General features: G+C 40.6%; 1 protein-coding gene across 1 annotated transcript in view; it reads left to right on the top strand.

Moving 5' to 3' along the window:
• csmd3b (CUB and Sushi multiple domains 3b) overlaps positions 1 to 22,221 on the top strand; it is a 1,941,594-nt gene that overhangs the window by 1,658,967 nt on the left and 260,406 nt on the right. Inside the window, exons 29-30 of the mRNA XM_060823982.1 lie at positions 5,513 to 5,700; positions 9,295 to 9,489. Of these exons, the coding sequence (XP_060679965.1) occupies positions 5,513 to 5,700; positions 9,295 to 9,489 (383 nt within the window). The remainder of the gene's footprint in view (positions 1 to 5,512; positions 5,701 to 9,294; positions 9,490 to 22,221) is intronic.

Genomic DNA, 22,221 nt, shown 5'->3' with positions numbered 1-22,221 from the left:
ACCACCTCAATATTATCCTTAGCCATGTCCTAAGAATGAATTACATTTTCTATTCTTTCTCAACAGTTATGATATTATTTTTAAAAAAAAGCTTTTGCATAGTTTACAAAACAAAAAGAGAGAAGAAACAGTGCCAAGAGACATTTGAAATGTGTAATGCTTAAACATACTTTGATATACTTAATAAGTTCCCAATAGAAAGAAACGGAGTGCAATTTTGTTATTTTGATGGGGCAGTTAGAAGAAAAGATTTAGCATGTCGTCTAATTTCATAAACAAACGTAAGAACATTTCCAAACTGTGGGAAAACATCATGTGATTAGGTGTTGTGATAAATGCTTTATGTCTGCACATCATGTGTGTTATGACCAGAACCTTGGCAAAGTTTGTCAACTCATCATTGTTCCAGATGGAATCCCACAAGATGTTAAGCTCCTGGATGAGGAGGGATGAACTGGTTTCCCTTCTTTTTTTTCCTGCCTCTGCCTCCTTTGCTTGTGACAAGGTCAACTTGGAAAGGATGCCTTCCATCGTGGACATCTTTCTCCCCGAACTAAATGTATTTATGTTTGAAAAGGAGACTATAGCCAGGTTTTCTTGAATTAATAAGAAGAATGAATTTATAAATTATTAAACACATGAGAATTGAGAGTTGAATTCAAAAGATAAAAGTAAAAGGGAAGATATCTGAATTGTTTATGAAGTGAGGACAGTTGAACATTGCAGTTGGTGTAGCAGATATTAAGGATAGCATTTTTGTTGGTTGAATCGGTTGATTTTAAGGTTTTTAGTGGTAGTGCTCCAAGTGAGAGAGAGTCCTTTTATTTTCATTTTGCCTACAGGGCAAACATGTTTCAGCAGCTGTTCCCAAAACTAGTCCACACGTTGTAACATCAAGGTATTAACATACCCAGACCATCTTGTAACCCTTTTCTTTATGGAATGATAAAGTATAAAATTTCTTCAAATGGTAGCTTTATGCAGTGAGGTGGGAAGGAGGAAGGAGGATTAGTCTTCCCCCTTATTCTCCTTCTTGTTTCATTTTTACTCGCTGTTTGGAGTTTCTGTGACACTCTACAGGTGTAATATTCCATGGGTTCCACAAAGCACTTGGCCAAACTGGGTTTACATCTGCAGTTTTTTTTCACATGTAACAGATTTAGTTTACAAAGAAAGCACATGATGGTGTTACAGGTTAACATATCTTTAATACCTTAAGGTTCTGATCTACCATCAACAATATAGGTTATTTTGTTAAACTTATGACAATATGCTCAACTATGCTTGATAATATAACTTAACCTGGTACAGCATGTATGTCAATTTTAGCTGTGTATCTTATCTGTGTGTGTGCTAATTTCACAAAATATTTTAAGGTGCGTTAAATGGTCCCTGCATCTCAGACAGCATAGAGTTTGGAAACATTCTCACTGTGGTAGAAGCTCACTGGAATCTGCAATAGAACCAGAGAGCTGTACAGCATGGAAACCAGACCCTTCAGTCCAACTCATCCATGCAAACCAGATGTCCTAAATTAATCTAGTCCTATTTGCCAGCATTTGGCCCATATCCCTCTGAACCCTCTCTATTCGTATGTCCATTCAGATGCTTTTTAAATGTTGTAATTTTACTAGCCTCCACCACTTCCTCTGGCAGCTCATTCCTTACATGTACCACCCTCTGTGTGAAAACATTGCCCCTTAGGTCCCTTTTAAATCTTTCCCATTTCACCTTAAACCTATGCCTTCCAGTTTTGGAACTCCCCCACCCTGGGGAAAAGACCTCGTCTATTCACCCTATCCACGCCCCTCAGGATTTTATAAGCCATCTTTACATGCAGTACTCAAATAATATGTTTCTGTCCAATGGAAATTTGGTGAAAGAGTAGCATAAACTTGAAGGCTCTAGTGTGCAATGGATAGCACTAATAATTTGTTTCTATTCCCATTATTACCTGGATTTTCAATTTTCTGTGTAGCTGAAAGCCTGATAACGGCAAAGGATGTTTGATGACCGTCAGTGGAGCCATTTAAATCCCTACTGTTCATTTAAATCCTAGTTCTATCCAATTACTTCATTCATTACAAAATACCTTGAGATATGCTACATCTTGTGCAAGGCTTTCCATTTCCATTAGTGAATCGCAGCATTTCCAAGACATCAATCAGTTTGAGGTGGCTCTTTGGTGGCAGCAAACAGCTTCTGCAGCAAATAATAATAGCAACCATCATGAGCTTAGTCAATGATAAACTGATGATAAGGTGTGACATGGAGCCAAAACCTAGCCCCAGTACCAATTTATAGTAAAGGAATAAACAACGGTGCAGTAATATCTCTCTTTTTAAAATTTGGAGAAAATTAACAGACTTGGTTCACGAGTCATGACACAACTCTTTTACAGAACATGGTGTGTGTCTTTTCGTGTAAGATGTAAGCAGCATGGTGGCACAGTGGTGAGCACTGCTGCCTCACAGTGCCAGAGACCTGGGTTCAATTCCCAACTCAGGCGACTGACTGTGTGGAGTTTGCACATTCTCTCCGTGTCTGCGTGGGTTTCCTCCGGTGCTCCGGTTTCCTCCCACAGTCCAAAGATGTGCATGTTAAATTGCCTGTAGTGTTAGGTAAATGTAGGGGAATGGGTGTGTTACGGGTCGGTGTGGACTTGTTGGGCCGAAGGGCCTGTTTCCACACTGTAAGTAATCTAATGTCTTACTTTGGGATGGTCCTTAACTGTGCTGTTGTGTGTAAATGACGACAATGAGGTGGAACATGTAGAGTGTTCCCATCTGTAGATCAGTTGGGGATATCTGATCAGCCTGGACAAATGGGACTGAACAGTCTGTGTCCATGCTATGCATCTCTATGACTTCACTACCATTGACTTTAGGGATTACAAGGTCAGGGTGGTAGTGATTCTTCAACTGGAAGTATGACACCTGATGAAGATCATTTTAGACGTAAGTGAGGCAGTATTGTACACTTCCTTTTAGTTTCAAATCATTCAGAAACAGAAATTGCTGGAAAATCTCAGCAGGTCTGGCAACATCTGTGGACAGAGAACAGAATTAACAATTCTAGTCCAGTGACCCTTCAGTGGAGAAACTCTTCCCATTCAGAAAAAAATAAATTAAGAATTAGTAGGTGCAGTTTTAAAGTTTATTGTAAAAGAAGCAAGATGGGCGAGAAAAATAAACTTTTTAACAGTAAGTAATATTGGTCTGAAAGGCAAAGCCTGAAAGTCTGGTGGAGACAGGTTCAAAGGAGGAATTTAGCAGGGCATGGATAATTATTTAAATAGAAAAAACATGCAGGGCGTAACAATGCTATAGCTTTAAGATGAGTATTTTGTTCTGGTTTTGTTTTTTGAAGAGACGGTGAGGCAGATGCAATGAGCAGTCTGTTCCAAGACAATCAAGTAAGCAGCTTATAAGGCTTTTTTTAAAAAGTTGAAACTTTAAAGAGTGGGACCAAGCTCCTTCAGAACCAGGATTTTTAGTCTTAGCTTTCTGCAATTGCTGGGGTTTTGAAGCTGGGTGTGAAAGCTGTCATTCCTCCCTCTGTTACAGCTAAAAGCTGGGGTTCTTTTCCTGCTGTTAGAATTGCATGTGAGACAATCCATCATTTGCACAGGGTGTATTTATAGGATGTTTCTCTTTTGGAACAGATGCTGATTAGTATTCAAATAATCTATTATTCTGTTAAGTTTTTCAATAGTGTTACGTTATTCCAATTCTTTTTTCTTTTGTTTGTACTTTAACTGTGGTGTAAAAATAGCATGCTTTGCTTCAAGCCTGGTAGTCTGATCAATCAAATTGCATTCAGAACACAACGCTTTACACTTGCCTTTCAAAATAAGTAAAAGTAGGGGTCTAGGCTATCTCTTAACATATTTTAATAGGGTTTAGTCTGGTCCATAACAAGGAGTTATGGGTGATGCCAAGTGTTTGGCTTAAAATCAAACTGATCAGAAAGCCAGTGCAGATAGGCGTCAGATACAGATATGTAAGGTAGTATCTTTACTCAGAGTGTAGGAGGGATGTGGAATGGCCTGCCTGCTACCGTAGTAGGTAAAAAACAATGACTGCAGATGCTAGAAACCAGATTCTGGATTAGTGGTGCTGGAAGAGCACAGCAGTTCAGGCAGCATCCGAGGAGCAGTAAAATCGACGTTTCGGGCAAAAGCCCTTCATTAGGAATAAAGGATTCCTGATGAAGGGCTTTTGCCTGATATGTTGATTTTACTGCTCCTTGGATGCTGCCTGAACAGCTGTGCTCTTCCAGCACCACTAATCCTTCAACCGTAGTAGGCTCACTAACTTTAAGGGCATTTAAATGATCGTTGGATGACATATGGACGAGAATAGAAGAGTGTAGGTTAGATGGGCTTCATGTTCCAAATAAGATATAGGTTGAATTGGCTCCTTCTGGACTGTGACAATTCTGAGGTTCTGTGATCAATTGAGTACTAGCCCTCGCTATGTTGGCTGGCGGGACGTCATATCCATTCAGTGGACTGAAGTCGGTCTCAACATGGGACCGGCATAGCTGGCATGTTCCTGTTGGTATTGGCACCATGACCTTAATTGTCTAAAAGCCACTTGTGGGCACATAGCTGGCAGTCCCCAAACCAGCACATTTTAAAATGACGTATCGGCTGAAACTGGCAACAAATCAGAATGGTTTGGCTGGCTGACGATGGAAAATTAAGGGACAGTCCACTTCCTCTCCTGTTTCTGTGGTCATTTAAACTATCAGCCCAGAGAATGGCGACATGTTTAGGGATTGGGTACAAGTTTGAGAATTTTGAGGTATTGTTGGATCATGTTGTGTATGACCAAGGTTAACGGGGTGTAAAGTTCAGGAACTAGATGTTTCGGTCAAGTTTGTGTCAGGAGATCAGATAGGAGAGGACTTCAATAGTCCTAACTCCAGGTATAAATACATGGACAAGGGTTTGTTTTGATGGTCTGAGGCAGAGGTGGAAGCAGGCAATTTGAAGAGGTAAAATTAGTTGCTGCAGTTATAGTCAAGCAGGAAGGGAGCATAGAAACACAGCAGATCAGAGTAGGAATAGTCAATTTAATCCATGTGCTGGCTCTGTCATTCAGCTACATCATGTCTGATCCTCTATTTCAATAAGCCTTTTTGTCTTTAAATCTGTCTGTCTCTATCTTGAATGTGCTCAACGGCTGAGGCTCTATAATCCTCTATAGTAAACAATTCTATGAGTGAAGAAATTCCTCCACATCTTGATCCTATATGGCTTATTTCTTATTCTGGTGCTGTGCCCCTTGGTTCTAGAACCCCACCCGCCAGTCAGGGAAATCATTCTTCCTCCATCTATCATGTTGAGTCCTGTAAGAATTTTATCTTTTTTAATGTGAAAAGTTGGTTTAACCTGAGACAATGTCTGAGAGGATTCTTGCATCTTGTTTAAAACTGTGCTGGGCAAGCTGAAAAGAAATAGAGATGTTATGTTGGCTTCTAAACATCTGAACTTTCTATTTTGCAGTTTCACCATGGAACCCAACTATGATTTCCTTTACATTTATGATGGCCCAGACAGTAACAGTCCTCTGATTGGAAGTTTTCTAGACAATAAGCTTCCTGAGCGAATTGAGAGTAGTTCAAACAACATGCACTTGTCTTTTCGAAGTGATGGCTCCGTGAGCTTTTCCGGATTCCACATTGAATATAAAGGTGAGGATCAATTTCTTTAATTATTAACTTTGGTTATACGTGTAACATAGAGCAGAATGTAAATTGAACTACAGCACATCTCTTAAAAACCATTTTTCTAGGATTGGGAAATATTCCAAAATAAGCCATTAAGGTTGTGTCATTGGCGAAGAAATAAACTGAAAAATAAGTTTGGAAATACTGCAATGCTTTGTGAAGGGATGACGTTATTGCTGGGCTGCCAGAAATGTAGCTAAACTAACTTTGCTTTTGGTTCAACCAATAGCTAAAGCAATAATTATTTGCCACCATCAAAGACAGTAATGACATTAAAAGAAGTTTTTCTCAAAGTTACAAATGAGAATGAGGGGATGATACATTAATGAATTGATGAAACTGAGAAATATCAATGATATATGTTACTGACAGAACAACAGGATCCCAGGTTTGATGTGTGACAGTTCTCAATGAAGATGCAGCAGAAGCAATACAATTGATTTTAGTATTCTTTGGTATACAGGAGAAAAGTACCAGTAAGACTTCTCTTTCATTAATATCACAGGTAGTGGTGTAGAATTTCCCCTGATACATGAGCCCACCTCCATCCCTGTTTTTCAGCCAATAAATGCATTCTGGGGATTATATTCTCATCAAGAGTTGGCCTCAACTTTTCACCTCAGACATGCGTGTTCAGAGTTATACTCTTCTTATAAGTTGGTGTATGAAATCAAGGAGGCAGTATGGGCCATGTTGTCCAAGAAAGTACATGGGAATTTAAGACTGAGCAACATTCAGGAAGTCATGCATCACTACCGGTAGTTCATAGTTCATACATAATGTGTAAGTCCATTCTTTGAAGATTATTTTGACATTTCTAAGAACAACTTATCCACCACAATGTTGTTTTTGTTTAATTCAGTCAACAATGAGATGTTGAACCATGATTCCATCTGCCATAAATACTAGGTGTTAAAGATCCCATGACACTGTTTCAAATAAGGGCAGAGGAATTCTCTCCAATGGCCTGGTTAATATTTATTCCTGTAAAAAGTGAGGTCTGCAGATGCTGGAGATCAGAGCTGAAAATGTGTTGCTGGTTAAAGCACAGCAGGTCAGGCAGCATCCAAGGAACAGGAAATTTGACGTTTTGGGCTGGAGCCCTTCATCAGGAAAGGCCTTCATTCCTGATGAAAGGCTCCGGCCCGAAACATCAAATTTCCTGTTCCTTGGATGCTGCCTGACCTGCTGTGCTTTAACCAGCAACACATTTTCAGCTCTAATATTTATTCCTGAAGAAACATCCAAACCAAATGTTGGACTGTTTATTACATGAGTGGCTGTGGTATCTTACTGAGTGCAAAATGGCAGCCAGGTTTTGGACATCCACTCATGACTACATTTCAGAAATACTTCAATGCATTTGGGGAAACACTGAGGTTATGGCAGATGCTATGTAAATTCAAATGCTTTCTCATTTTGTGTGTGATAACCTGACAGCTGATCATCCATCTGTTCTATTGAATAACTAAGCTGCTATGATCAAGAGGTCCAGATTTGATTTGTTGTGGTACTACGTGGTGCCAGTGATGCTAATCTAGCTAAATGGGGAAAACAAAAACAAAATCATAGAAAATCATTCGGGAAAGAAAATCTGCCATTCTTACCCAGACTCATCTCACTACTTCTCCAGATCAATAGAAAATGGCTGCCATATTGCCCTTTGAAGTGGCCTGGAAAATCAACCGTTTGGACAAAGTAAGAAAAAACTGTATTTAGTTACCAGATGGGCTGCTTCCTATCTGCTTAACAATTGGACATAACAAAGATATACTCTGCTCAGCAACGCTGCAAAGTCCTCCTTATTGATATTCCAACTCCTGTTCCAAGACTGGGTTTATTTTCTCTCATCAAAACAATAGATCCAACAGAGATGGCAACGTAGAGAATAGCAGAACAGGCATGAGAGGCTAAATGCCTTCTCCTGTGCTTATGCTTCTTTGTAATGTACACACGTCTATTTTATTTATTGTCATGCTGGCATGGTGTCAGGTAGATGCTAAAAACTATGTCAATGACTGTCACGCCTGTCTGCTGGCCCCTGGAGTCTCAACAATTATCCTGACCTCGTTGAAATCTCTTATCATCAGATCAAATATGAGCTAGAAGACTGTACGCCATCTATTACCCTTCTTCAGCTCATGGATCAATACTCCTCCATATAGAATTCTCAGTGAAAAAAAGTATTGGAAGAATTCTGGGTGGGAGACTAAAATACCTATTAGTAAGAATGTATTTATAGCACTACTAATCAGTAATTATCTAGTCAACTTCTGAAGGGCATTGGATTTGCACTGGGCCTGCAGTAGTTAATGAGGAACCAAAACAAGGCAAAAATGTACTTGACCTTATTCTAACTAATCTAACCATCACAATTGCATTTGTCCATGGCCCTATTAGTAGCAGTGATGGAGATGATATCTCTGTTTACACTGAAGACATTTTCTATCGTATTGTGGAATACCACTAGCATGATAAATGTAATGTACCAGCTCAAAGTTAAGGGTGACTGAGAGATTATGGGCTATTATCAGTAGCAGAATTGCATCCGACCAGAATCTTTAATGTCATGGCACAAGCAACTTCCTCATTTTAACCACTACCAGCAAATGGCGGGATCAGTCAAGATAGTAGAGCTGCACTGACAAAGTAGAGAGACAATAGAGAGTCAAAAAGCATGCTAAGAGCAGCACCAGGCATTGTGGTGCCAAACTGGGGATGCGACAACACTGAATGGAATGCATGCTAAAGAATAGGACAAAATGCATTAGTTGGAGCTAAATGATCCCATACCAACAGATCAGATCAAATATCTGCAGTCCAATCACATTCAGTCATGTATGGTACTGGACATTCAATTAATGGGAAAAGAAGATTCCAGTGACTATCCTCATTCTCAATGATGCGAGCGGCCAGCAAGTCAGTGCAAAAAACCAGAATGGAGCCAGCAGACAGGCGTGACAGTCATTGACATAGTTTTAGCATCTACCTGACACCATGCCAGCATGACAATAAATAAAATAGACGTGTGTACATTACAAAGAAGCATAAGCACAGGAGAAGGCATTTAGCCTCTCATGCCTGTTCTGCTATTCTCGATCATACCTGGTGACAACCTCAACTCCTTTTCATTATGCTATCCTCATATCCACGATGTTATTAATATAGAAATCTATCGATCTTTGACTTGAATGTTTCCAATGTCAACCTCCATTGTCCCCTGGGGTAAAGAATTTCTGCTACTCTAAGTCAGGGCAATATACAGAGTGTTCCTGTATTGCATAGTACAACAATACGCAATACTTGATTTTCAAGTTGCAAAACTTACTTGCTTTTTGTTTGAAGCAGATCAACTTCCATCAGCATTTATAGTTCCAAGAAATGAAAATTATGTAGTCTCTGACTCTCCTCAAAAAGGAAATCAAGTTTTCATGTCAATTATGTAAGATACATTGACGACTATTATTAGGAAGCACCGAAACTGAAGTTAACTAAAAGTACGAGTAATAATGTTACAAATATATATCTCGTTTGTTAAAGTCATCTTTCATTATACAGCAAAACTCCGGGAATCGTGCTTTGATCCTGGAAATGTCATGAATGGAACCAGACTTGGAAGTGACTTTAAGCTGGGATCAACTGTTACATATTATTGCAATGCAGGATATGTGTTGCAAGGTTATTCAACCCTGACTTGCATTATGGGAGATGATGGAAGACCTGGATGGAACAGAGCTTTGCCCAGCTGTCATGGTAAGATCTATTTGGTTGAGTTTGTCGTCTTGAACGTGTGTTGCTTAAGGAAAATAAAAGACGCGATGAAAGTTGTTTGTTGGCTTAATGTACCAAACAAAAGCATAAATTAATTTTGTCCAGAACAAGCAGACCAGTCTTCAGCTATAGCTTTATGAAATGGCTGCATATGATTATAAACTCTGCAAGTGCTCAAAACTCATTTCAATTCAGTCAGATTGCATGATAGCCCAAGTGAACCAAAAACCTCTGTTGCTAGGTATCACCCTACTTGCTCTGTGTTGCTTCATTCTGAACATATTATTTGATGAGTTTTGATAATGAAAATAAAGCTGCTGTCTGCAATTAAGGCAGAAATTACATATGAACCAGAATTGGTGAGGTATATTTTTTCAGAAATGTAATCACACTAAGCTGAAACGTTTACTTATTTTGACTTCAAAATATTTTTTGACCAGTATCTATAATTTTTGTCTATTCATGGGATGTGGGCTTTGCTGGTTGGCCAGCATTTATTGTCCATCCCTTGTTGACCTCAAGAAGATGGTGGTGAGCAGCCTTCTTGAATGGCCAAAGTCCATTTTGTGTAGTTACACCTAGGAGGCTAATGGTTTCAAGAATTTGACCCAGTAATAATGAAGGACATATGATATAGTTTCTAAGTCTAGATTGTGAGTGGCATGGAGATGAACCTGAAGGTGGTGGTGGTGTTTCCATGTATTTACTACCTTTGTCCTTCCGGAGGTAGGGGTCAGGGGTTTGGAAAGTATTATTGAAGGAGTGCTGGTGAATTTCTACATTGCATTGTGTGGATGGTCCCATCAGTGTTGGAGGAAGTGAATGTTTGAGGAGGAGATGCCAGTCAAGTCCTGAATGGTGTTATGTGTTGTGTTTTATTGGAGACACAGTCATGCATGCAAGTAGGGAGTATTTGGTCACATTTCTTACTTGCACATAGCAGATGGTGGCTAAGCTCTGGATAATCAGGATGTGAGTTGCTTATTGCAGGATTTCTGGCCTATGGCTTGCTCTTGGAGCCACAGTATTTACGTAGCCAGTCCAGTTCAGTTTCCAGATTCTGGAAGAGGTGGTGCTGGAAGAGCACAGCACAGTCAGTAATAACCCTTAGGATGTTAATAGTGAGAGATTCAGCAATGGTATGTTAATTGAGTGTCAAATGACAATGAGTAAATTATCTCTTGTTGGAGGTGGCAATTGCCAGGCATTCTTATGGTGTGAATGTTATCTGCCAATTGTCAGCCCAAGCCTGGATATTGTCTCGGTTTTGTTGTGTTCAGACATGAATTGATTCAAATATCTAAGGAGTTGTGCATGATGCACAATATTGTACAATATTTGTCAAATATTACCTCTGACCTGATGAAGTAAAGGTCAGTAATGAAGTCTGGATACACCCTAAGCAATCAGGCCCTCGTGGTGTGGTGGTAGTGTCCCTACCTCTGTATCATGAGGTCTAGGTTCAAGTCCCACCTGCTCCAGAGGTCATAGAGTCATACAGCATGGAAACTGACTTTTTGGCACATGATATGCAATAATATATCTCAGCTGGTTGATTCAAAAATATCCATCTTGAGCAACTCCTGCTGAGATGTCCCAAAGCTGAGATAACTGACCTGCAACAACACAGCCATTTTCCAGGTAAGAATTCAACCACAGATTTCTCTATGTTTCACATTGATACCAGATTTTTCCAAGCTCCTTGATATGACACTTAGTTAACTATGGCCTTGATGTCCACAGCAGTCAATCTCATGTCCATTGTGGATTTCAGCTCCTTTGTTCGTGTTTGAACTGAGGCTTTAGTTAGGTTAGGAGTTGAGTATTCCGAAATGAAACAAAGCTGAGCATCAGTGAGCAGGTTAATGCGTAAGAAACACTGAAGAAGTGCTTGACAGCATTGTTACTGACTCGTTCGATCACTTTCCTGATGACTGAGACAGAGTGATGGAGTAGTAATTGGCAGAATTGGATTTGTCCTGCTTTCTGGGCAATGTTTCAGATTGTTAAATAGATGCCAGTGTTATAGTTAACACACACTTTATTCCAAAGGTGTTCTGAGACAAGTGAAAGCACAGAGACCTTTCTAATGTGCTCTGGAAAGAAGATCTGGGGGGCATTGTGATTAATGTTTGAATACTGAGCATTGTGCTTGCATTATTAGTATGGATTATGCCAAATAGCTCAATTTTGTACAATTAATGATTGTTAACCTGAGTAGACTAGATCTTCATTGAAAGAAGCTGAAAGAAGACCAATGAGGAAACATTGGGAACACAAATATCACAAATACAAGGTTGATCATAGTTGGAGGTTCTGGGCATTTGTATTGAAGAAAATTTCACAATGAGATAACAAGGTATCTGTCACTAGTCAAATGATTGAGTGGCAATGTGCTTTCCATAGCAGTCGTTTGCGTTTCAGCAAATCAAACCATTCCTTCATCTTCTGAATTTTCAAAGCAGCAGAGCCTTAAAGGGATGTAACACTGATGCAATGCAGTGATAAACTAAAAATGACAAAGGTGAATGACATGAGTAATTAATTATTAGCTCTTCTCAATGCAAAGTTTAAGGAATCAGTATGATCAAATAATAAGAGTAAAATTCAAGTGGCTTGGAATACATGTCAAATGATCATTCTGCTAAACCAATGAGGCGAGCAGAAAACAAAATGCAGTTGTAGATAGTACTGCCATTTTAACCTCTTACCTAAACACTGTGAAAATAAGCACTGTTGGTTACTTCCCTGACAGTTATGAATGCCAAACTCAACCCCACCACTCCAAAATCTTTTTGTGACTGAAAACTGTTATGGCTCAATAGAATTCAAATTGATGAAAGAACAATTATTGTGACACATCTTTTAAAGACAATCTTAATTGCTATTTGAAAATCTCAAAGTAGACCCTTGTGGAAATTCTATGACACTTTGATGATCATCATGTTATTTCTGAAGCTCCTATTGCTTCATTTTGTCTATAAAGATTTTGGGAAACATCACCTTCAGTGTCATGAAAGATCAGTGAAGTGAGGTACCGGTGTTTGACTGGGGTGGAAAAAGTCCGAAGTCACACTACACCAGAACACAGTCTGTCAGGTGATAGAGGAGCAGTGCTCTGAAAGCTTGCAAATTCAAATAAACCTGTTGGACTATAAGCTGGTGTTGTGAGACTTCTAACTATGAAGGATCCAGTCGTGCCAGCTACAATCATTATATGTACGGTGAAAATAATGGGTTGAAAATTTCATTTTGGCAGCAAGGCTTCCTCATGCAAGACCAGCTCATCAGAATATTTAAATTCTGTTTACAATACAGTTCGAAGTGTAATTTAAAGAGCACAGAGTTTGTGAGGGTGTAGTTCTGTTTGTACGTGTCCTAAAAGTGTCTAAAGTAAAACATGGAACTGTGGACCTGGAAATCTGACAACAAAAGCAGAAGTTGCTGGAGAACCTCAGCACATCTGGCAGCATCTGTGGGGATAAAGCAGAGTTAATGTTTTGAGTCCAGTGACCTATCTGCAGAACTGATGGTGGCTATTTGTGCTGTAGACAAGGGTGACTGGGGAAGGAGTGAGAGGTTGGGCGGAGATGGAGCCAAAACAGAGAGAGAACATCAGTTAAGAAGTCAAAGAGCTGTGTAATAGTATGTTCAGAAGAAAGAAAATGCTGATAATGGGGACATTTAGAAGGTAAAAATGGGTTGGCTATGCATGATGGGATGTGGAGTGTGGCCTTGCGATAGGGAAGGGGTTAGTGAAAGGACATGAAGAAGTTCAAAGACCTGCGTAATCCATTTTCATCTACTTATGGTCCCCATTATTAGATTTCCTTTCTCCTCTGTTATTATTATCCAGCCCTTTGCATCCTTAGGTGTTGCTTTCACTCTCTGACCTCCATCTCCACAAATTCTGTTACTCCTTCTCCCCCACTCATTGTCTTCAGCACAAATTCCACCGTTTCCTAGATCCCATCAGTTCTGAAGAAGGGTCACAGCACTCGGAACATTAACTCTGTTTTCTCTTCACAGATGCTGCCAAACGTGCTCAGCCTCCTCTGTAAATAGCTGTTCAGTTCTCTGGGGAATGTATGATTTCTGTGATGGAAAAGCAGAGGAAAGGAGCTCATGTGATAACTGTAACCAATCTTTCAGTGGCTGATAAAGTGTTCACAGAACAGAGCCCTCCCAGGGATTCTGAAAGAAAAAAAGCGCTGTGGCCCATAATTGTCTTCTTGCACCTGTTTTTAATGGATGGGTTTTCAGTGGTTCAAATACTTTATAATGGGGATTAGCCATCACTTCAGGGAAACATGATAGGCCTTGGACAAGCAGACATCAATTTTAACATGAAAGTCTCTAGTTTTACACCCCAAATAACATTGAAAATAACATCCTGTCATTTCTACGGGCCTGTCACTCAAAGTTTGAAAACTTTACAGAATTTTGATCAGTGTGGATAAAACAAGGTTGAGGTTTGTTTTAGACAATGGTAAAGTGCAGCCATGATGGTCACTTCAAAAATAGCCTGATGATCTGCTTCCTCAGTGCTTGCCTCCTTCCCCGTCACTCCCTCAGCTTGGAGAGAGGACGCCTCATTTTCCACCTCGGAACACTTCAACCCAAAGGCATCAATGTGGACTTCACCAGTTTCTTCATTTCCCCTCCTCCCACCTTTACCCCAGTTCCAACCTGCCACCTCAGCACCATTCTCATGACCTGTCCTACCTGTCAATCTTCCTTCCCACCTATCCGCTCTATCCTCCTCTCCGACCTATCACCTTCACCCCCACCCCCATCCACCTGTTACACTCTTAGCTACCTTCTCCCCAGCCCCACCCTCTCCCATTTAACTCTCCGCCCCAGAGGTTTCCTGCCTCATTCTTGATTAAGGGCTTTTGCCCGAAACATCGTTTTCCTGCTCCTTGGATGCTACCTGACCTGCTGTGCTTTTCCAGCACCACTCTAATCTTGACCCTGATGGAAGGAGCATGTCTACAATGATAAATGTTAAATTTAGCACACAGCTGAGATGTAACAACCAGGCACTATTCGAATCCAAAGTTAATATAGGACTTCCACAATTGCAGTCTTTCAATTTTTCAGTCAACCACCTATTTTCCTACCTGTACTTAACAGAAATATCTCAGGTATAGTAAGAAGGGAACCTGTAAGGTCTATGCATTAGATTTCAATGAACTACAATGAACCATGTACATTAAAACATAATTGGGGCTAAACTGAAAAATGTGATGAAGTTTGCGTGGTGTGATCTTGAAGAAGGGCTCATGCCCGAAACGTTGATTCTCCTGCTCCTTGGATGCTGTCTGACCTGCTGCGCTTTTCCAGCAACACATTTTCAGCTCTGACCTCCAGCATCTGCAGTCCTCACTTTCTCCTAAGCAAGTCTCACACCCATAATCGACAGATTTTACATCGTTCGAGCTATTCAACCATGACAGACACATTATTCAGACAGATTGCATTAAACTCATTGAAACTTTTATTCCCTGTTGCAGGACAAGTAATGCATAATCAGACACAGGAAGAACTAACCAAGGTGAAGTGACAAATGTACATGAAATCTTTACCGTCATTGAGGAGATGGTTCTGATCATCACTGGGGATGGTCATTGCTGAGGCAGTAGCCAATAACAGGACTGGAACAATAGAAGCTATGGCACAGTATAAAAGAACAGGGCCTTGATGAGATGGGCTGAGGAGTGGCAGATGGAAGTTAATTTCGATAAAGGTGAGATGCTGCTTTTTGGAAAGGCCCATCAGGCGAGGACTTATAAGCTTAATGGTAAGGTCCTGGGGAATGTTGCTAAACAGAGATACCTTGGAGTGCAGATTCATAGTCCCTTGAGAGTAGCATCGCAGGTAGTCAGGATAATGAAGAAGGTGTTGGTATGTTTGCCTTTATTCGCCAATGTGAGGTCACATTGAGGCTGTACAGGACACCGGTTAGGCCACGTTTGGAGTACTGTGTTCAATTCTGTCTCCCTGCTATTGGAAGGATATTGTGAAACTGGAAAGGGTTCAGAAATGATGTACAAGAATGCTGCCAGAGATGGAGGGTTTGAATTATTGAGAGAGGCTGAAAAGGCTGGGGCTGTTTTCCCTGGAGTGTCAGAGGTTGAGCGGTGAACTTATAGAAGTTTATAAAGTCATGAGGGGCATGGATATGGTGAATAATCAAAGTATTTTCCACATGGTAACAGAGTCCAAAACTAGAAAAAGAGATGATTTAAAAGGGACAAAAGGGATCAGTTAAGAGGATGGTGCATTTGTAGAATGAGCTGGCAGAGGAAGTGGTGGAGGCTGGTACAATTACAATGTTTAAGAGGCATTTGGTTGGATATATGAATAAGAAGGATTTAGAGGAATATGGGGCAAATGCTGGCAAATGGAAAAAGATTAATTTAGAATACCTGGTCAGCATGGACAAGTTGGACCGTAGGGTCTGTTTCTGTGCTGTACAGCTCTAAGACCCTATGGTCTCATTTTTGACTTCATCCTCACAACACAATTTCTTAGAATTTACAAGTTGCATTTGGTGGGAGCATGATATCTCTTCAAATGTCTCTTGGACAAGGCCCCAAGAGAAGTTACATTGTCATTAGAACCAGGGTAACTTGGTATGTTGGATCCAAAAATTAACTTTATGACAAGAGAGAGTGTGATGGTAGAGGCTGTTGACTTGATTCAATGTGCACTGTCCCTTATAGCTTGTAATTTTCATAAATTATTCCATATGGAACTGTTTGGGGAGGGGTGGGGTTGTGATGAATAAGTTTGTGGATGACACAAAGATTGACTGACTGTGTGAGGACAAAGTTGATAGGTTACGGGGGATATGATTAGATTGGTCAGGTGTCAAATCATTAGCAGATGAAATTTAACCCTCTTAAATGTAGGTGATGCTTGCCTTTATAAATCATTGGCATAGATTATAAAAGCAGGGAGGTCACATGAGAACTGTATGGGTCTACGATTAGTCCACAGCTGGAATACTGTATGTAGTTCTGGTCACCACATTATAGGAAGGATGTGATTACACTGAAGAGGATGCAAAGCAGATGCACCAGGATATTGCCTGGGATGGAGCATTTCAGCTAAGAAGATAGGCTTGATAAGCTTGTGTTGCTTTCTATGGAGCAGAGAAGACTAAAGGGGGATCTGCTAGAGGTGAAGAAGATTATGAGGAGCATGGACAGGGTGAATAGAATCATGGAATCTGTACAGTGTGGAAACAGGCCATTCGGCCCGACAAGTCCACAATGACACTCTGAAGAGGATCCCATCCAGATCCATTCCCCTTCCCCATTACTCTACATTTTCCCTGACTAATGCACCTCACCTACATATCCCTGAATACTATGGGCAATTTAGCATGGCCAATTCACCTTATCTGCACATCTTTGGACTGTGGGAGGAACCTAGAACACCCAGAGGAAACCCAAACAGACATGGGGAGAATGTGCAAACTCCACACAGATAGGTACCTAGCATGGAATCAAATCTGGGTTCCTGGCACTGTGAGGCAGCAGTACTGAGGCACTGAGCCACCATGCCACCTTTTTAACAACTGAGCCACCATAAGTTGAAGGGTCAATAAGAAAGGGACATAATGTTAAAGTGAAAAGCCAGAGCTTTAGAGGAGTTTTGCGAAAAACCTTTTGCACCCAAAGGATGATGGGGGTCTGCAAAGCATTGCCTGGGAGGGTAGTTGAGGTAGGAAATGTTGCAACCTTTAAAAGCTACTTAGGAGAGCATTTGAAGTGTCATAACATTCGAGGCTATGGGTCTAGTGCAGGAAAGTGGGACCAGTGTATGTAATAATTTATTATTTCCTGTTTGGACTCAATGAGCCAAAGGATTGTTATTGTATTATATGATTCTATGATGAAAGTACTTTTCCAATCCCCCAGTGCCTTTCCTGCTGCCTTTCTGATAATCAATCCAGACTGCTACTGCACATGCTCTGATGATGTGATCTGAATACAGGTCTTGCAGGGGCACAGTTCTCCTGCAAAGCCCTCTATGGTTTTCACCAGCAAACTTCCACTAAACTTTGCAATCGGATCATCTGGGCAGGCAATAGCTCCATGGGATACAGACATTAAGTGAATCATTATGCTTAATTAGTTTGTAGGCATTATGCCACGCTGTTATCCACATGTTTAGTTTGGTATGTTCATCTCATATTATTTTTCACTAATGTATTGCTGCCAACCAAACACAGTTATGCTAAGCAATGAGGAATTTAAGGTGGTGGAGTGTTGGTGAGCAAGGAATTGGGTTTGTGTTTACTGGCTTTGCTGTGGTTAAGTAACTAGAATACTAAAGGGTTGTTTGAAATGCCTTCACACTCCCTCTTACCCTTCATGTTTCTCTTCGCTCCTTTGTGCTCTTAAGTTCACTCTGCAGTTAATTCCAAGGGTGACAGCCTCTTGGTAGCAGTGTTATGTAGCATGCAGCAGACCACCATAAATCGTAATGCCCTGGTGACTAGTGTAAGCTCCTGCACAGTAATCTTGACAGTGCAAGCATGGTGATTATTTGCGGTATTCCATTCCATTTGACAACATTGCTTTCATTTTCTGTGTGATGCCCAGATTCGCACTGGTTTCATTTCAGAGTCATAAGCAATTGCTTCTGGTATATTTAGATTTTCAGAAGGCTTTTGTTAGGAGGTTAGGAAACAAAATTGAAGTGCATGGAATTGAGGATTATGTACAAATGTAGGTTCACAAATGGCTAACAGACAAAAGCAGAGAATGGGAATAAATAGATAATTTTCCAGACGATAAGCTGCTTTCAGTGGACACCGAAAGATTCAGTGTTATGACCACAGATTTTCATTATTTACAGAATGATTTGGGCAGAGGGTTCACTTCTACTATTTCAGATTTTCTAGTGGGAATGTAAGTTTTGAAAAAGATGCAATGAGTTTTTCAGCAGACTTTAAGCTAAATGATTGGGCAATAAAATGGGAGATGGAATTAAATACAAATTAGTATGAAATTATTTACTTTTATACAAAAAAAAGGAAGATAGCACCTTTCTTATATAGTGAGAAATTGGGAAATGTAAGTATTTAAAAGGACCTGGGAATCATTGTTCATGAATTTCTAATCATAAGCATTCAAGGATTTCAGCACAGAAATTGCTGCAGTTGTTGTTATGGACCAGACTAGATCCCCTCAAAATATCTTAAGGAGGTATCTTAAACTCTAGCTGTTTCTTATTTTAAAAGTAGGTGTGAAATGCATGTTCGAGATGTGATGTGACTGGTGAAATTACTTGATGTTAAGCAAAAGACAATTTATTTGAACAAGTTAGTTAAAATACAACCAAAAAGAGGGATTTAGAATAACGTACCGATTGGAAAATTAATGGAATAATAGATATAGTATCTGTGACTAATTAACTGAACCAGTATGGTCACATCCCAATGTCAGACATAGATTCTTACATGCAGTTCTTCAATCCAGGAGGAAACAACATCAAGACAGACTTCAGAGAGAGTAGCAGCTAGGACTCATTCACTGAAGGTTCTAACTGTTCTGGGACCCCAAACAATTTCTGACTGTTACAGCTAAAAAAAAACTAGAAAGCCTGGTTTGTGAGAACTCACCACCCACATTCAAGCGGCTTCCATTGTTCCAGCTTTAAAAAAAACCCTAAAGGCCTCATAAGTTGCTTACTTGGACTGTGTACAGTAACCAGTTCAGCACCTCTGCCTTAATAGCCTCTCTTCAAAGAAAAAAAGCAGGACAAAATAACCTTTTTTTAAATGACAGCATGATCACAGATCCTTCATGAGATTGAACCTCACGTTTTGTACAAGTTTTGACTTTCTTACTTAAAGAAGGATATATTGATACCTCAGAGGGAGTGTTTTGGAGTTCACCCAACTAACCACTGGGATGGTGGGAATATCTTCCAAAGAAAGAATGAGGAAACTGGTCCTGTATTCTCTCGTGTTTTGAAGAATGAGAGATGACCTAATTGAAATTTAAAAGGTTCTCACATGGTGTGATAAAGTGGATGTAATCTAGAACCAGGGGCCATAAACTCAGGACGAAGGGCAGATTATGATGATAAAGAATTCCTTCACTCAGAGGGGAATATGCCTTTCTAACTCTGTACTCCAGCGGCCAAGGAAGCTTAATCACTGAGCAGGTTCAAGACAGAAATTGATAGATTTCTGCTGACTCATGATACCAATGGAGATTTGCAGGTTGAGTCCGTGATTAAGAAAGCGAATGCAATGTTGTCTCTTATCTCAAGAGGGTTGGAATATAAAAGCAGAGATGTGCTACTGAGACTTTCTAAAGCTCTGGTTAGGCCCCATTTGGAGTACTGTGTCCAGTTTTGGTCCCCACACCTCAGGAAGGACATACTGGCACTGGAACGTGTCCAGCGGAGATTCACACGGATGATCCCTGGAATGGCAGGTCTAACATATGAGGAACGGCTGAGGATACTGGGATTGTATTCGTTGGAGTTTAGAAGATTGAGGGGAGACTTAATAGAGACGTACAAGATAATACATGGCTTGGAAAAGGTGGCCGCTAGGAAATTGTTTCCATTAGGAGAGGAGACTAGAACCCATGGACACAGCCTTAGAATTAGAGGGGGTCAATTCAGAACAGAAATGCGGAGACATTTCTTCAGCCAGAGAGTGGTGGGCTTGTGGAATTCATTACCACAGAGTGCAGTGGAGGCCGGGACGCTAAATGTCTTCAAGGCCGAGATTGATAGATTCTTGTTGTCTCGAGGAATTAAGGGCTACGGGGAGAACGCTGGTAAGTGGAGTTGAAATGCCCATCAGCCATGATTGAATGGCGGAGTGGACTCGATGGGCCGAATGGCCTTACTTCCACTCCTATGTCTTATGGTCCTATGGTCTTATGGAGATAGTTCAGGAAAGTGACATTGAGGAGGGCAGAGCAGTCCCAACAGGCTGAGTGGCATATTCATCTTCCTGTAAGCCCCTTTTCTCCTTATCCTCCAAATCCTTTCTTTCCTGGGAGGCAAAAATTCTGTTAATCTCAGCCTTCAATATTCCCTTTGATGGAGCATCCATAATACTTCAGGGAAGACTGTTCCAAAGATTTCCAATCATCTGATTTAATTTGATTTGATTTGACTTATTATTCTTGTACAAGTACAGAGGTGTAGTGAAAAGTTTTGTGTGTAACCAGACATATCATACCTTACATAAGTACATTGGGATAATGGTGCAGAATATAGTGTTACAGCTACAGAGAAGATGCCAAGAAAGATCAACTCTAATGCATGAGTGGCCTATTTATAGGTCTGATAGCAGCGGGAAGAAGCTGTTCTTGAATATGTTAGTGTGTGTTTTCAAACTTTTGTATTTTCTAGCTGATGAAAGAGGTTGGGAGAGAGTAATACTGGGAGAGAGTAATTATGTTGGCTGATTTCCTGAGGGCAGCAGCAAGTGTAGACAGAGTTAATGGAAGGAAGGCTGGGTTTTGTGATGGACTGGGCTTTGTTCACAGCTCTCTGTAATTTCTTGCGGTCTTGGGTAGAGCGGTTGCCATACCAAGCTATGATTAAACCGGATAGGTTGCTTTCTTGGTGCATCTATAAAAATTGGTAAGACCCATTGTGGATGTGCCAAATTTCTTTAGTCTTCTGAGGAAATAGAGATGTTGGTGTGCTTTCTTGACTGTAGAGTCGATGTGGATGGACCAGGATAGATTTGTTGGTGATATTTATTTCTAGGAACTTGAAAATCTTGACCACCTGCACCTCAACACCATTGATTTAGGAATGGGCATGTCCTACACTTCGATTACTGAAGTCCCTAATTGGTTCCTTCAGTTTGCTGACATTGTTGTCTTTACACCATGCCACTAAGCTCTCTGTCTCCTTCCTGTATTCTGTCTTGTCATTGTTTCAGATCTGAACCATTAAGCTGGTGTCGTCAGCAAACCTGTTAATGGAATTACAGCTGAATTTGGCCACACAGTTGTGAGTGTATAAGGGTTATAGCAAGGGGCTGAGTATGCAGCCTTGCAGGGTACTGGTGTTGAGGGTTATTGTAAAGGAGGTGATGTCACTTATCCTTACTGATTGCAGTCCTTGGGTATGAAGTTGAAGATATAGTTGCATTGAGGGGTGCAGAATGCTCCATCTTGGAGTTTGGAGGTGAGTTTGGTTGGAATTACAGTGCTGAAGATGGAACTAAAGTCAATAAATAAGAATCTAATATCATCCAGATATTCCTGGAATGAGCATAGGGCCAGGGAGATGGCTTCTGCCATGGACCTCTTGTGACAGTAGGTGGATCAAGGCAATCTAGGAGGCTAGAGTTGGTGTGTGCCATTCCTTATCTCTCAAAGCACATCATAAGGATGGATGTCAGAGCCACCAAGCGATAGTTCATTTAGACATGTAGCCTGATTTTCTAATTGCTCCAGGATGATTGTGGTATTCTTGAAGCCGGCGGAAACCTCACATTATAGCACAGAGTGGGTAAAGATGTCCCCTACCAGCTGGTCTGCACAGGATCTGAGTGCATGGCGGGACTCCATCCCATCTATTCACTTTCCCTTGGTTCATTCTCAAGAAGATCGGTCTAACGCCTTTGAGTGAAGTTACCTTCATTCATCTCACTCCTAACTGATTGATCATTTATCCTCAAATTGTGCTGTTATGTCCTAGATTCCTCAATGC

Source organism: Hemiscyllium ocellatum, chromosome 4 (genome assembly GCF_020745735.1).
Source record: "Hemiscyllium ocellatum isolate sHemOce1 chromosome 4, sHemOce1.pat.X.cur, whole genome shotgun sequence".
NCBI classification, from domain to species: domain Eukaryota; kingdom Metazoa; phylum Chordata; class Chondrichthyes; order Orectolobiformes; family Hemiscylliidae; genus Hemiscyllium; species Hemiscyllium ocellatum.
Note: the sequence above shows the minus strand (reverse complement) of the source record. Positions and strands in the feature narration are given on the sequence as shown.